The following is a 14,367-nucleotide window of genomic DNA, read 5'->3' on the forward strand; positions in this document are numbered from 1 at the left end:
CACCCAATAGGTTAATATTCTGGGGTTAAGACACCCAATATGTTAATATTCTGGGGTTAAGACACCCAATATGTTAATATTCTGGGGTTAAGACACCCAATATGTTAATATTCCAGGATTAAGACACCCAATATGTTAATATTCCAGGATTAAGACACCCAATAGGTTAATGTACTATAATACAGACACACAATATGTGAAAGTTTCCACAGAGGGTTCTCCCTGGAACCAAAAAGGGTTCTCCCTGGAACCAAAAAGGGTTCTTCTATGGGGACAGCTGAAGAACCATTTTGGAACCCTTTTTCCTAAAAGTGTACCTGATCTAGGGAATAGGGAGCACTATCTAGGGAATAGGGAGCACTATCTGGGGAATAGGGAGCACTATCTGGGGAATAGGGAGCACTATCTGGGGAATAGGGAGCACTATCTGGGGAATAGGGAGCACTATCTAGGGAATAGGGAGCACTATCTGGGGAATAGGGAGCACTATCTGGGGAATAGGGAGCACTTTCTGGGGAATAGGGAGCACTATCTGGGGAATAGGGAGCACTATCTGGGGAATAGGGAGCACTATCTGGGGAATAGGGAGCACTATCTGGGGAATAGGGAGCACTATCTGGGGAATAGGGAGCACTATCTGGGGAATAGGGAGCACTATCTGGGGAATAGGGAGCACTATCTAGGGAATAGGGAGCACTATCTGGGGAATAGGGAGCACTATCTGGGGAATAGGGAGCACTATCTAGGGAATAGGGAGCACTATCTGGGGAATAGGGAGCACTATCTAGGGAATAGGGAGCACTATCTAGGGAATAGGGAGCACTATCTGGGGAATAGGGAGCACTATCTAGGGAATAGGGAGCACTATCTAGGGAATAGGGAGCACTATCTAGGGAATAGGGAGCACTGTCCTGGGAATAGGGAGCACTACCTGGGAATAGGGAGCACTATCCTGGGAATAGGGAGCACTATCCTGGGAATAGGGAGCACTATCTAGGGAATAGGGAGCACTATCCTGGGAATAGGGAGCACTATCTAGGGAATAGGTAGCACTATCTAGGGAATAGGGAGCACTATCTAGGGAATAGGGAGCACTATCCTGGGAATAGGGAGCACTATCTAGGGAATAGGGAGCACTATCTAGGGAATAGGGAGCACTATCTAGGGAATAGGGAGCACTATGCTGGGTATAGGGAGCACTATCTAGGGAATAGGGAGCACTATCCTGGGGGGGGGGGCATTCAGCATATACCTGATAACATTATGTGGGTCCTGGGGGGGGGGGGGGGACATTCAGCATATACCTGATAACATTATGTGGGTCCTGGGGAGGGACATTCAGCATATACCTGATAACATTATGTGGGTCCTGGGGGGGGAGGGACATTCAGCATATACCTGATAACATTATGTGGGTCCTGGGGGGGGGGGCATTCAGCATACACCTGATAACATTATGTGGGTCCTGGGGGGGGGGACATTCAGCATATACCTGATAACATTATGTGGGTCCTGGGGGGGGGCATTCAGCGTATACCTGATAACATTATGTGGGTCCTGGGGGGGGGGGGGACATTCAGCACATACCTGATAACATTATGTGGGTCCTGGGGGGGGGGGGGGGGGGGGACATTCAGCATATACCTGATAACATTATGTGGGTCCTGGGGGGGGGCATTCAGCGTATACCTGATAACATTATGTGGGTCCTGGGGGGGCATTCAACATATACCTGATAACATTATGTGGGTCCTGGGGGGGGGGGGGGGGGGGGGGGGGGGGGGGGGCATTCAGCATATAGAACTATGATATATGACTATGCTGCATAGAACTAGCCCACTGTACCAAGCAGAGCAGCTTAATCTACGGACCCCCCCTCCCTTAAAAGTCCCCCCTTAAAACCTCTACCGCTTCTCCCTCCCGGATCCGGGATCATTCTCATCAAAAAAGCTGACTAGCCTGCCTAGCGCCACAGGGATATCACATAATATAATTTCATGAAATCACAAGTCCAATACAGCAAATGAAAGATAAACATCTTGTGAATCCAGCCAACATTTCCTATTTTTAAAATGTTTTACAGCGAAAACACAATATATATTTATGTTAGCTCACCACAATAGCCAAACACACAACGCCATTTTTTCACCGCAAACATAGCTTTCACAAAACCCACAAATAGAGATAAAATTAATCACTAACCTTTGAACAACTTCATCAGATGACAGTCATATGACATCATGTTACACAATACATTTATGTTTTGTTCGATAATGTGCATATTTATATCCACAAATCTCGGTTTACATTGGCGCCATGTTCAGAAATGCCTCCAAAATATCCAGAGTAATTACAGTGAAATAACAGAAATACTCATCATAAAACTTTGATGAAAGATACATGTTTTACATATAATTAAAGATACACTGGTTCTTAATGCAACCGCTGTGTCAGATTTAAAAAAATCTTTTAGTAAAAGGCACACCATGCAATAATCTGAGACGGCGCTCAAATATAAATAACATTTCTCCGCCATGTTGGGGTCAACAGAAATACGAAATACATCATAAACATTCCCTTACCTTTGATGATCTTTCATCAGAATGCAGTGCCAGGAATCCTAGTTCCACAATAAATCGTTGTTTTGTTCGATAATGTCCATTACTTCTGTCGAATTAGCTGAGCAACTTTAGCTAGCATGTGTAGTACACGTGTCCAAACACTGGCGCAATTGAACGAAAACGTCGAACGAAAACTTTAAAAAGTGATATTACAAGTCGAATAAACTGGTCAAACTCAGTTGAGAATCAATCTTCAGGATGTTGTTATCATATATATCCAATAACGTTCCAACCGGAGCATTTCTTCATGTCTATATAACTCATGGCAAACATGGACATCACATGCCTAGCGTGCGTGGCCAGGAACTGGCAATCTGCCAGACCAGTCACTCCAATAGCTCTCATCCGGCCCAACATCATGCTATAGGCTTCATTCAACATTCTACTGACTGTTGACATCTAGTGGAAGGCGTAGGAAGTGCATACAGATCCACAAATGACATAGATTTGAATAGGCGATGACTATCCCAAACAATTTTTAAAGAACTTAGCAACTTCTGCCTGGTCATAACATGAAACATCATCAATATCCAGACCAATACTACAGGATTTTACCACATCACCATCAATATCCAGACCAATACTACAGGATTTTACCACATCATCATCAATATCCAGACCAATACTACAGGATTTTACCGTATCATCATCAATATCCAGGCCAATACTACAGGATTTTACCACATCATCATCATCAATATCCAGGCCAATACTACAGGATTTACCATATCATCATCATCAATATCCAGACCAATACTACAGGATTTTACCATATCATCATCAATATCCAGACCAATACTACAGGATTTTACCACATCATCATCAATATCCAGGCCAATACTACAGGATTTTACCGTATCATCATCAATATCCAGGCCAATACTACAGGATTTTACCACATCATCATCATCAATATCCAGGCCAAAACTACAGGATTTTACCACATCATCATCAATATCCAGGCCAAAACTACAGGATTTTACCACATCATCATCATCAATATCCAGACCAATACTACAGGATTTTACCGTATGGGAAGTTTTTGAGCCAATGTCCTTTAAAATGTTCCACAGTTCACGAGGCTGATGTAAGGTGTCATTCACAGTGTCTATGTGATGTTAGGAGTTGGCCTTATCCATTTAGTATCTGGTTTCTACAGTTAACCATCATTGTCTTGTAGTAGATTTGTCCTTCTGAATCTGGCCAGGTAGCGATCCCTTTTCCTTACGAGGTCTAAGATCTCGGAAGTGATCCATTTCCCTGACCGCTGTTTGATTCCAATTTGTTTCATCGGAGCCAGAGAGTCGAGTGCAGACAGGAACAGATCTTTAAAAAGATACCGATCAAATCAAACTTTAATTTGTCGCCGAATACAACATGTATTCTTACCGTGAAATACTTACTTACAAGCCCTTAACAGTGCAGTTCAAGAAGACTTAAGAAAATATTGGCCTGTGTGGAGTCTATATACAGGGGGCACCGGTAGTGAGTCAGTGTGCGGGGGTACAGGTTAGTAGAGGTCATTTGTACATGTAGGTGGGGGTGACGTCACAGTTTACTACATCAGACCAATCCACATTTCCAAGTACCTCAACAAAACGTTCCATTGAGTTTTGTGTCATAGACCGTACCGTCATGTAGTTATTACCTGGCTCAAGTAGCAGTGTGGATGTCTTACGGGTACAGCAGGTAACCATATAATCACTAAAACCAATATTTAAGACTCCTGACTGACAGATGTTGTCTTGGTCTGATACAATAATCAAATCCAAAGTTGATTTACTGTCAATACGCTTAGGAGGCCGATAGCACACACCAACAAGTACAGGACGTTCTTCTGCTTGGGAGGCTGATAGCACACACCAACAAGTACAGGACGACACTCAGGAAGAAGGGTTTCTACCCATACAACCTCAAGACCATCCATTTTCAGATCAGAATGAGGGTTAAAATGCACATCCTTCCTAGTAAAAACACAATGTCACCATTTCAGTTTCAGATAATTCTATAAATGCTATAAACCTGGTAGCTCAACATCATGGTCCTCAGATGACCCATCGATCCTCCGTCACAGCAACTATATGAAGGGTGTTGGAGGAGGTTTAATTCCTCTCGGCAGCAGGCTCCGTGTGCGTTCACATGGATAAAGTGAAGTCCTCTCTGAATGAAACATGTCAAACATGTCATCTTCTGTGCCCATGGCTGATACATCGACCATCTAGATTTCCCTCATCATCCCTGCTTGTGTCAAGCATCCCAATGTTTGGAACCACATTTACCCAGCATACATTGCAAACAAGCAAAAAAATGTTACTTTGAGACTTTACAGATTCATCACATGACAAGTGTTGGATATCTCCACACTTTATGTGATCAAACAAATCACAAATGTCATTAGCCACCGCATTTGAATTCTTCCTTACGGTCTTACCGCAGTTCGGGCATAGTTGTTGAGCTTTGTGGTGTTTGGGCCAGGACAGGGGGTGTACATCAGCACAGAGTAGCAGACTGAAAGTAATAAGCAGCTTGATAGGGTTAACACCGGGCTCAGCTGCAGAGTTTCCTGTGTACATCAAGATAAGAGGTCTCTACCTCTTTGGGACACTGTAAAGTCCATGGAGAATAAGAGCACCTTCTCCCAGCTGCCCACTGCACTGAGGATAGGAAACACTGTCACCACCGATAAATCTACGATAATCTAACATTTCAATAAGCATTTTTCTATGGCTGGCCATGCTCTCCACCTGGCTACCCCTACCCAGGTCAACATTTCAGCACCCCCCGCAGCAACTTGCCCAACCCCCCCCCCCCCCCCCCCCCCCACTTCTCCTTCACCCAAATCCAGACAGCTGATGTTCTGAAAGAGCTGCAAAATCTGGACCCCTACAAATCAGCTGGGCTAGACAATCTGGTCCCTCTCTAAAATTATCCACCGAAATTGTTGCAACCCCTATTACTGGCCTGTTCAACCTCTCTTTTGTATCGTCTGAGATCCCCAAAGATTGGAAAGCTGCCGCGGTCATCCCCCTCTTCAAAGGGGTAGACACTCTAGACCCAAACTGCTACAGACCTATATCTATACTACCCTGCCTTTCTAAAGTCTTCAAAAGCCAAGTTAACAAACAGATCACCGACCATTTCGAATGCCACCGTACCTTCTCCGCTATGCAATCTGGTTTCAGAGCTGGTCATGGGTGCACCTCAGCCACGCTCAAGGTCCTAAACGATATCCTAACCGTCATCGATAAAAGACAGTACTGTGCAGCCGTCTTCATCGACCTGGCCAAGGCTTTCGACTCTGTCAATCACCGCATTCTTATTGGCAGACTCAATAGCCTAGGTACTGCACTATTCAGGGAATAGTGTCCTATGTCAGACATAAAGTTGTCCACTATCTAGGGAACAGGGTTCCATGTCAGACAAAGTAGTGCACTATCTAGGTCAATTGGTTCCATATCAGAAATAAAATGGTACACTATCTATGGAATAGGGTATATGGTATAGGGTTACATTATACACTCACCAGGAAGTCAAAGACCACAAAGAGGAACTCCTCATCTCGTACGGGTGGCGGTGTCTCTCCTATGGTGGTGAGGGTGAGGGTGGACCAGTAGAGGCAGTAGATGTAACCCCGCGACAGAGTGGTCTGGTTGGGATACACCCAGGAGTCAGACCCCAGTCCCAGGGCCTTGGAGAAGGAGTAGTAGATACAGGCGTTCCAGTGGATGATCACCTGGAGGAGAAACAACAGGTCAGATCAACAGTTATTTGTCAACAGGTGTAGACTAACAGGAAAAGCTTATGGGTCCTTTTCCAACAACGGATTGTTTCCTCGTCATTTCAACCCCTCAAATCTATGCGATAATGTTGAATCAGGATAGCAGACAGACTCAGGATAGCAGACAGACTCAGAATAGCAGACAGACTCAGGATAGCAGACAGACTCAGGATAGCAGACATACTCAGGATAGGAGACAGACTCAGGGTAGGAGACAGACTCAGGATAGCAGACAGACTCAGGATAGCAGACAGACACAGGATAGCAGACAGACTCAGGATAGCAGACAGACTCAGGGTAGCAGACAGACTCAGGATAACAGAAAGACTCAGGATAGCAGACAGACTCAGGGTAGCAGACAGACTCAGGGTAGCAGACAGACTCAGAGTAGCAGACAGACTCAGAGTAGCAGACAGACTCAGGGTAGCAGACAGACTCAGGGTAGCAGACAGACTCAGGGTAGCAGACAGACTCAGGTTAGCAGACAGACTCAGGGTAGAAGACAGACTCAGGGTAGCAGACAGACTCAGGGTAGCAGACAGACTCAGGGTAGCAGACAGACTCAGAATAGCAGACAGACTCAGAATAGCAGACAGACTCAGGGTATTAGACAGACTCAGGATAGCAGACAGACTCAGGATAGCAGACAGGCTCAGGATAGCAGACAGACTCAGAATAGCAGACAGACTCAGGGTAGCAGACAGACTCAGGATAGCAGACAGACTCAGGGTATTAGACAGACTCAGGATAGCAGACAGACTCAGGATAGCATACAGACTCAGGGTATTAGACAGACTCAGGATAGCAGACAGACTCAGGGTAGCAGACAGACTCAGGATAACAGAAAGACTCAGGATAGCAGACAGGCTCAGGATAGCAGACAGACTCAGAATAGCAGACAGACTCAGGGTAGCAGACAGACTCAGGATAGCAGACAGACTCAGGGTATTAGACAGACTCAGGATAGCAGACAGACTCAGGATAGCATACAGACTCAGGGTATTAGACAGACTCAGGATAGCAGACAGACTCAGGGTAGCAGACAGACTCAGGATAACAGAAAGACTCAGGATAGCAGACAGACTCAGGGTAGCAGACAGACTCAGGGTAGCAGACAGACTCAGAGTAGCAGACAGACTCAGAGTAGCAGACAGACTCAGAATAGCAGACAGACTCAGGGTAGCAGACAGACTCAGGGTAGCAGACAGACTCAGGGTAGCAGACAGACTCAGGGTAGAAGACAGACTCAGGTTAGCAGACAGACTCAGGGTAGAAGACAGACTCAGGGTAGCAGACAGACTCAGGGTAGCAGACAGACTCAGGGTAGCAGACAGACTCAGAATAGCAGACAGACTCAGGATAGCAGACAGACTCAGAATAGCAGACAGACTCAGGGTAGCAGACAGACTCAGGATAGCAGACAGACTCAGGGTATTAGACAGACTCAGGATAGCAGACAGACTCAGGATAGCAGACAGGCTCAGGATAGCATACAGACTCAGGGTATTAGACAGACTCAGGATAGCAGACAGACTCAGGATAGCATACAAACTCAGGATAGCAGACAGACTCAGGATAGCAGACAGGCTCAGGATAGCAGTCAGACTCAGGGTAGAAGACAGACTCAGGGTAGCAGACAGACTCAGGATAGCAGACAGACTCAGGGTATTAGACAGACTCAGGATAGCAGACAGACTCAGGATAGCAGGCTCAGGATAGCAGACAGGCTCATTGGATTTGCAAAAAGTCATCAGCGTAAGGACATTTAGTATTTTTTCACCCAACTTTGACCGTAAATCCGATGACAGGTAGCCTATCGGTTAGGAGTGTTGGGCCAGTAACCGAAAGGTTGCTGGTTTGAATCCCCAAGCTGACGAGGTAAAACATCTGCCGATTTCCCCATGAGCAAGACACTTAACCCTATCTGCTCCTGTATGTCACTCTGAATAAGAGGGTCTGCTAAATTACTCAAGTGTGTCTGTGTGTGTGTGTGTGTGTGTGTGTGTGTGTGTGTGTGTGTGTGTGTGTGTGTGTGTGTGTGTGTGTGTGTGTGTGTGTGTGTGTGTGTGTGTGTGTGTGTGTGTGTGTGTGTGTGTGTGTGTGTGTGTGTGTGTGTGTGTTGGGGTGTCAGTATATGTATGTGTTAGTGTGTCTGTATGTGTTAGTGTGTCTGTATGTGTTAGTGTGTATGTAGAGTCAGTGTAAAAGAGTTAGCTGGATAAAGGGTAAATGCAGGTAGTCCGAGGTAACCATTTGATGAGCTATTTAGCAGTCTGATGGCTTGTGGGTAGAAGCTGTTCAGGTTCCTGTTGGGTGGCTGGACTCTCCTCTTGGTATAGAGGTACTGGATGGAAGGGAACTCGGCCCCAGTGATGTACTGGGCCGTCCACACCACCCTTCCCAGTGATGTACTGGGCCGTTCACACCACCCCTCCCAGTGATGTACTGGGCCGTTCACACCACCCCTCCCAGTGATGTACTGGGCCGTCCACACCACCACCTCCCAGTGATGTACTGGGCCGTCCACACCACCCTTCCCAGTGATGTACTGGGCCGTTCACACCACCCCTCCCAGTGATGTACTGGGCCGTCCACACCACCACCTCCCAGTGATGTACTGGGCCGTCCACACCACCTCCCCTCCCAGTGATGTACTGGGCCGTCCACACCACCACCTCCCAGTGATGTACTGGGCCGTCCACACCACCTCCCTTCCCAGTGATGTACTGGGCCGTCCACACCACCACCTCCCAGTGATGTACTGGGCCGTCCACACCACCACCTTCCAGTGATGTACTGGGCCGTTCACACCACCACCCTTCCCAGTGATGTACTGGGCCGTTCACACCACCTTCCCAGTGATGTACTGGGCCGTTCAAACCACCACCCCTCCCAGTGATGTACTGGGCCGTTCACACCACCACCCTTCCCAGTGATGTACTGGGCCGTCCACACCACCCTCCCCAGTGATGTACTGGGGCGTTCACACCACCACCTTCCAGTGATGTACTGGGCCGTCCACACCACCACCTTCCAGTGATGTACTGGGCCGTTCACACCACCACCCTTCCCAGTGATGTACTGGGCCGTCCACACCACCACCCTTCCCAGTGATGTACTGGGCCGTTCACACCACCTCCCTTCCCAGTGATGTACTGGGCCGTCCACACCACCACCTTCCAGTGATGTACTGGGCCGTTCACACCACCACCCTTCCCAGTGATGTACTGGGCCGTTCACACCACCCTTCCCAGTGATGTACTGGGCCGTTCACACCACCCTTCCCAGTGATGTACTGGGCCGTTCACACCACCCTTCCCAGTGATGTACTGGGCCGTCCACACCACCCTTTGAAGTCACATCATTACTGTCACAACAGCGCCTTACGGTTGGGTGCATTGCAGTTGCCATACCAAGCGGTGATGCAGCCAGTCAAGATGCTCTCAGTGGTGCAGCTGTAGAACCTTTTGAAGATCTGAGGGACCATGTCAATCTTTTCAGCCTCGTGAGAGGGACGAGGCGCTATTGTGCCCTCTTCACAACTGTGTGGGGTGTGTGTGGACCATGATAATTCCTTAGTAATGTGGACGCCGTACGTGCCTGCGTGCGTACGTACCAGTATGTAAAGGACCAGGTTCGTGATGCGGAAGGCGTTGGGGTAACTGGTCCTGGTCTCTGTACGGTCGAAGAACTCAAACATACGGTTGAACCGCAGCAGTCTGTTGAAGCGGAGGAGAGGAGTGTGTATTCCCAGAGAGAGGTAGAACAGGTCCGTAGGCAGGATAGACAACAGGTCTAGTTTAAACTGAACCGTCTTCAGGTAACTGTCTCTCAGCTTAGATAGGTCCTTCACCAACAGACCCTGCTCCAGGAAACCTGATCAACAAACAGAGATACACAGTCAGTGTTAGGGCACAGGCTCAGGGTAGGCAGACAGGCTCGGGGTAGACAGGCTCGGGGTAGACAGACAGGCTCAGGGTAGACAGACAGGCTCAGGGCAGACAGACAGGCTCAGGGCAGACAGACAGGCTCAGGGCAGACAGGCTCGGGGTAGGCAGACAGGCTCAGGGCAGACAGGCTCGGGGTAGACAGACAGGCTCAGGGTAGACAGACAGGCTCAGGGCAGACAGACAGGCTCAGGGCAGACAGGCTCGGGGTAGGCAGACAGGCTCAGGGCAGACAGGCTCAGGGAAGGCAGACAGACTCAGGGTAGGCAGACGGACTCAGGGTAGGCAGACAGGCTCAGGGTAGACAGACAGGCTCAGGGTAGGCAGACAGGCTCAGGGTAGGCAGACAGGCTCAGGGTAGACAGACAGACTCAGGGTAGGCAGACAGGCTCAGGGTAGGCAGACAGGCTCAGGGTAGGCAGACAGACTCGGGGTAGGCAGACAGACTCAGGGTGGACAGACAGACTCAGGGTAGACAGACAGACTCAGGGTAGACAGACAGGCTCAGGGTAGACAGACAGACTCAACACAGACTCAGGGTAGGAAGACAAACTCGGGGTAGACAGACAGACTCGGGGTAGGCAGACAGACTCGGGGTAGGCAGACAGACTCAGGGTGGACAGACAGACTCAGGGTAGGCAGACAGGCTCAGGGTAGGCAGACAGACTCAGGGTAGACAGACAGGCTCAGGGTAGACAGACAGACTCAACACAGACTCAGGGAAGGCAGACAGACTCAGGGTAGGCAGACAGACTCAGGGTAGACAGACAGTCTCAGGGTAGACAGACAGACTCAACACAGACTCAGGGTAGGCAGACAGACTCGGGGTAGGCAGATAGACTCGGGGTAGACAGACAGACTCGGGGTAGGCAGACAGACTCAGGGTGGACAGACAGACTCAGGGTAGGCAGACAGGCTCAGGGTAGGCAGACAGACTCAGGGTAGACAGACAGGCTCAGGGTAGACAGACAGACTCAACACAGACTCAGGGTAGGCAAACAGACTCAGGGTAGACAGACAGACTCAGGGTAGACAGACAGACTCAACACAGACTCAGGGTAGGCAGACAGACTCGGGGTAGGCAGACAGACTCAGGGTGGACAGACAGACTCATGGTAGACAGACAGGCTCAGGGTAGGCAGACAGACTCAGGGTAGGCAGACAGACTCAGGGTAGACAGACAGACTCAGAGTAGGCAGACAGACTCAGGGTAGGCAGACGGACTCGGGGTAGGCAGACAGACTCAGGGTAGACAGACAGACTCAGGGTAGTCAGACGGACTCAGGGTAGGCAGACAGACTCAGGGTAGGCAGACAGACTCAGGGTAGACAGACAGACGCAGGGTAGACAGACAGACTCAGGGTAGGCAGACAGACTCAGGGTAGGCAGACAGACTCAGGGTAGGCAGACAGACTCAGGGTAGGCAGACAGACTCAGGGTAGGCAGACAAACTCAGGGTAGACAGACAGACTCAGGGTAGACAGACAGACTCAGGGTAGACAGACAGACTCAGGGTAGGCTCAGGGTGGATATTGTCCTCCAATGCTCTTTGAGGAGGTGAGAACAGGGGACGTGAGGAATCAAGGAAAGAGAACAGAAACACGACAGAAACACATTGTGGAAAATTGACCTCTGACCTGTGCGTAGCCTGACGGCTGTGTCCAAGATGTAGAGACCGTCACACAGGTAGTCCAACACAAGCCACACGATGGCACCACTCGTCTGAAGCTCATCAAAACATGCCCTGCACAGAACACACAGCAATACTGTCACCACATTACTGTCACTACATTACCGTCACTATATTACCGTCACTACAATACTGTCACTACAACACTACATTACAGTCACTACATTACCGTCACTACATTACCGTCACTACATTACCATCACTATATTACCGTCACTACAATACTGTCACTACATTACCGTCACTATATTACCGGCACTAGAATACTGTCACTACATTACCGTCACTCTGTTACCGTCACTAGAATACTTTCACTACAATACTGTCACTACATTACCGTCACTATATTACCGTCACTAGAATACTGTCACTACATTACCGTCACTATATTACCGTCACTAGAATACTGTCACTACATTACCGTCACTATGTTACCGTCACTAGAATACTTTCACTACAATACTGTCACTACATTACCGTCACTACATTACTGTCACTACAATACTGTCACTACAATACTGTCACTACAATACTGTCACTACATTACCGTCAATACATTACCGTCACTACAATACCGTCAATACATTACTGTCACTACAATACTGTCACTACATTACTACATTACTGTCACTACAATACTGTCACTACAATACTGTCACTACATTACTGTCACTACAATACTGTCACTACATTACTACATTACTGTCACTACAATACTGTCACTACAATACTGTCACTACATTACTGTCACTACAATACTGTCACTACAATACTGTCACTACAATACTGTCACTACAATACTGTCACTACATTACTGTCACTACAATACTGTCACTACAATACTGTCACTACATTACTGTCACTACAATACTGTCACTACAATACTGTCACTACATTACTGTCACTACAATACTGTCACTACAATACTGTCACTACATTACTGTCACTACAATACTGTCACTACATTACTGTCACTACAATACTGTCACTACAATACTGTCACTACATTACTGTCACTACATTACTGTCACTACATTACTGTCACTACAATACTGTCACTACAATACTGTCACTACATTACTGTCACTACAATACTGTCACTACAATACTGTCACTACATTACTGTCACTACATTACTGTCACTACAATACTGTCACTACATTACTGTCACTACAATACTGTCACTACATTACTACATTACTGTCACTACATTACTGTCACTACAATACTGTCACTACATTACTGTCACTACATTACTGTCACTACATTACTGTCACTACATTACTGTCACTACAATACTGTCACTACATTACTACATTACTGTCACTACAATACTGTCACTACAATACTGTCACTACATTACTACATTACTGTCACTACATTACCGTCACTATATTACCGTCACTACAATACTGTCACTACAATACTACATTACAGTCACTACATTACCGTCACTACATCACTGTCACTACATTACCATCACTATATTACCGTCACTACAATACTGTCACTACATTACCGTCACTATATTACCGGCACTAGAATACTGTCACTACATTACCGTCACTCTGTTACCGTCACTAGAATACTTTCACTACAATACTGTCACTACATTACCGTCACTATATTACCGTCACTAGAATACTGTCACTACATTACCGTCACTATATTACCGTCACTAGAATACTGTCACTACATTACCGTCACTATGTTACCGTCACTAGAATACTTTCACTACAATACTGTCACTACATTACCGTCACTACATTACTGTCACTACAATACTGTCACTACAATACTGTCACTACAATACTGTCACTACATTACCGTCAATACATTACCGTCACTACAATACCGTCAATACATTACTGTCACTACAATACTGTCACTACATTACTACATTACTGTCACTACAATACTGTCACTATAATACTGTCACTACATTACTGTCACTACAATACTGTCACTACAATACTGTCACTACAATACTGTCACTACAATACTGTCACTACATTACTGTCACTACAATACTGTCACTACAATACTGTCACTACATTACTGTCACTACAATACTGTCACTACAATACTGTCACTACATTACTGTCACTACAATACTGTCACTACAATACTGTCACTACATTACTGTCACTACATTACTGTCACTACATTACTGTCACTACAATACTGTCACTACATTACTGTCACTACAATACTGTCACTACAATACTGTCACTACATTACTGTCACTACATTACTGTCACTACATTACTGTCACTACAATACTGTCACTACAATACTGTCACTACATTACTGTCACTACAATACTGTCAC

The 14,367-nt window shown here is 46.9% G+C and overlaps 1 protein-coding gene across 2 annotated transcripts in view; it reads right to left on the bottom strand.

Annotated features, from left to right (window-relative positions):
- Positions 1-14,367, bottom strand: part of LOC129827332 (cyclic nucleotide-gated cation channel-like) — an 82,613-nt gene that overhangs the window by 7,016 nt on the left and 61,230 nt on the right. For both annotated transcript variants that reach the window (XM_055888084.1, XM_055888083.1), the window contains 3 exons: positions 11,984-12,090; positions 10,016-10,275; positions 6,145-6,354 (listed from right to left, as the gene is read on the bottom strand). In XM_055888084.1, the coding sequence (XP_055744059.1) occupies positions 6,145-6,354; positions 10,016-10,275; positions 11,984-12,090 (577 nt within the window). The remainder of the gene's footprint in view (positions 1-6,144; positions 6,355-10,015; positions 10,276-11,983; positions 12,091-14,367) is intronic.

The sequence above is a fragment of the Salvelinus fontinalis genome, chromosome 29, assembly GCF_029448725.1.
Source record: "Salvelinus fontinalis isolate EN_2023a chromosome 29, ASM2944872v1, whole genome shotgun sequence".
Classification (NCBI taxonomy): Eukaryota; Metazoa; Chordata; class Actinopteri; order Salmoniformes; family Salmonidae; genus Salvelinus; species Salvelinus fontinalis.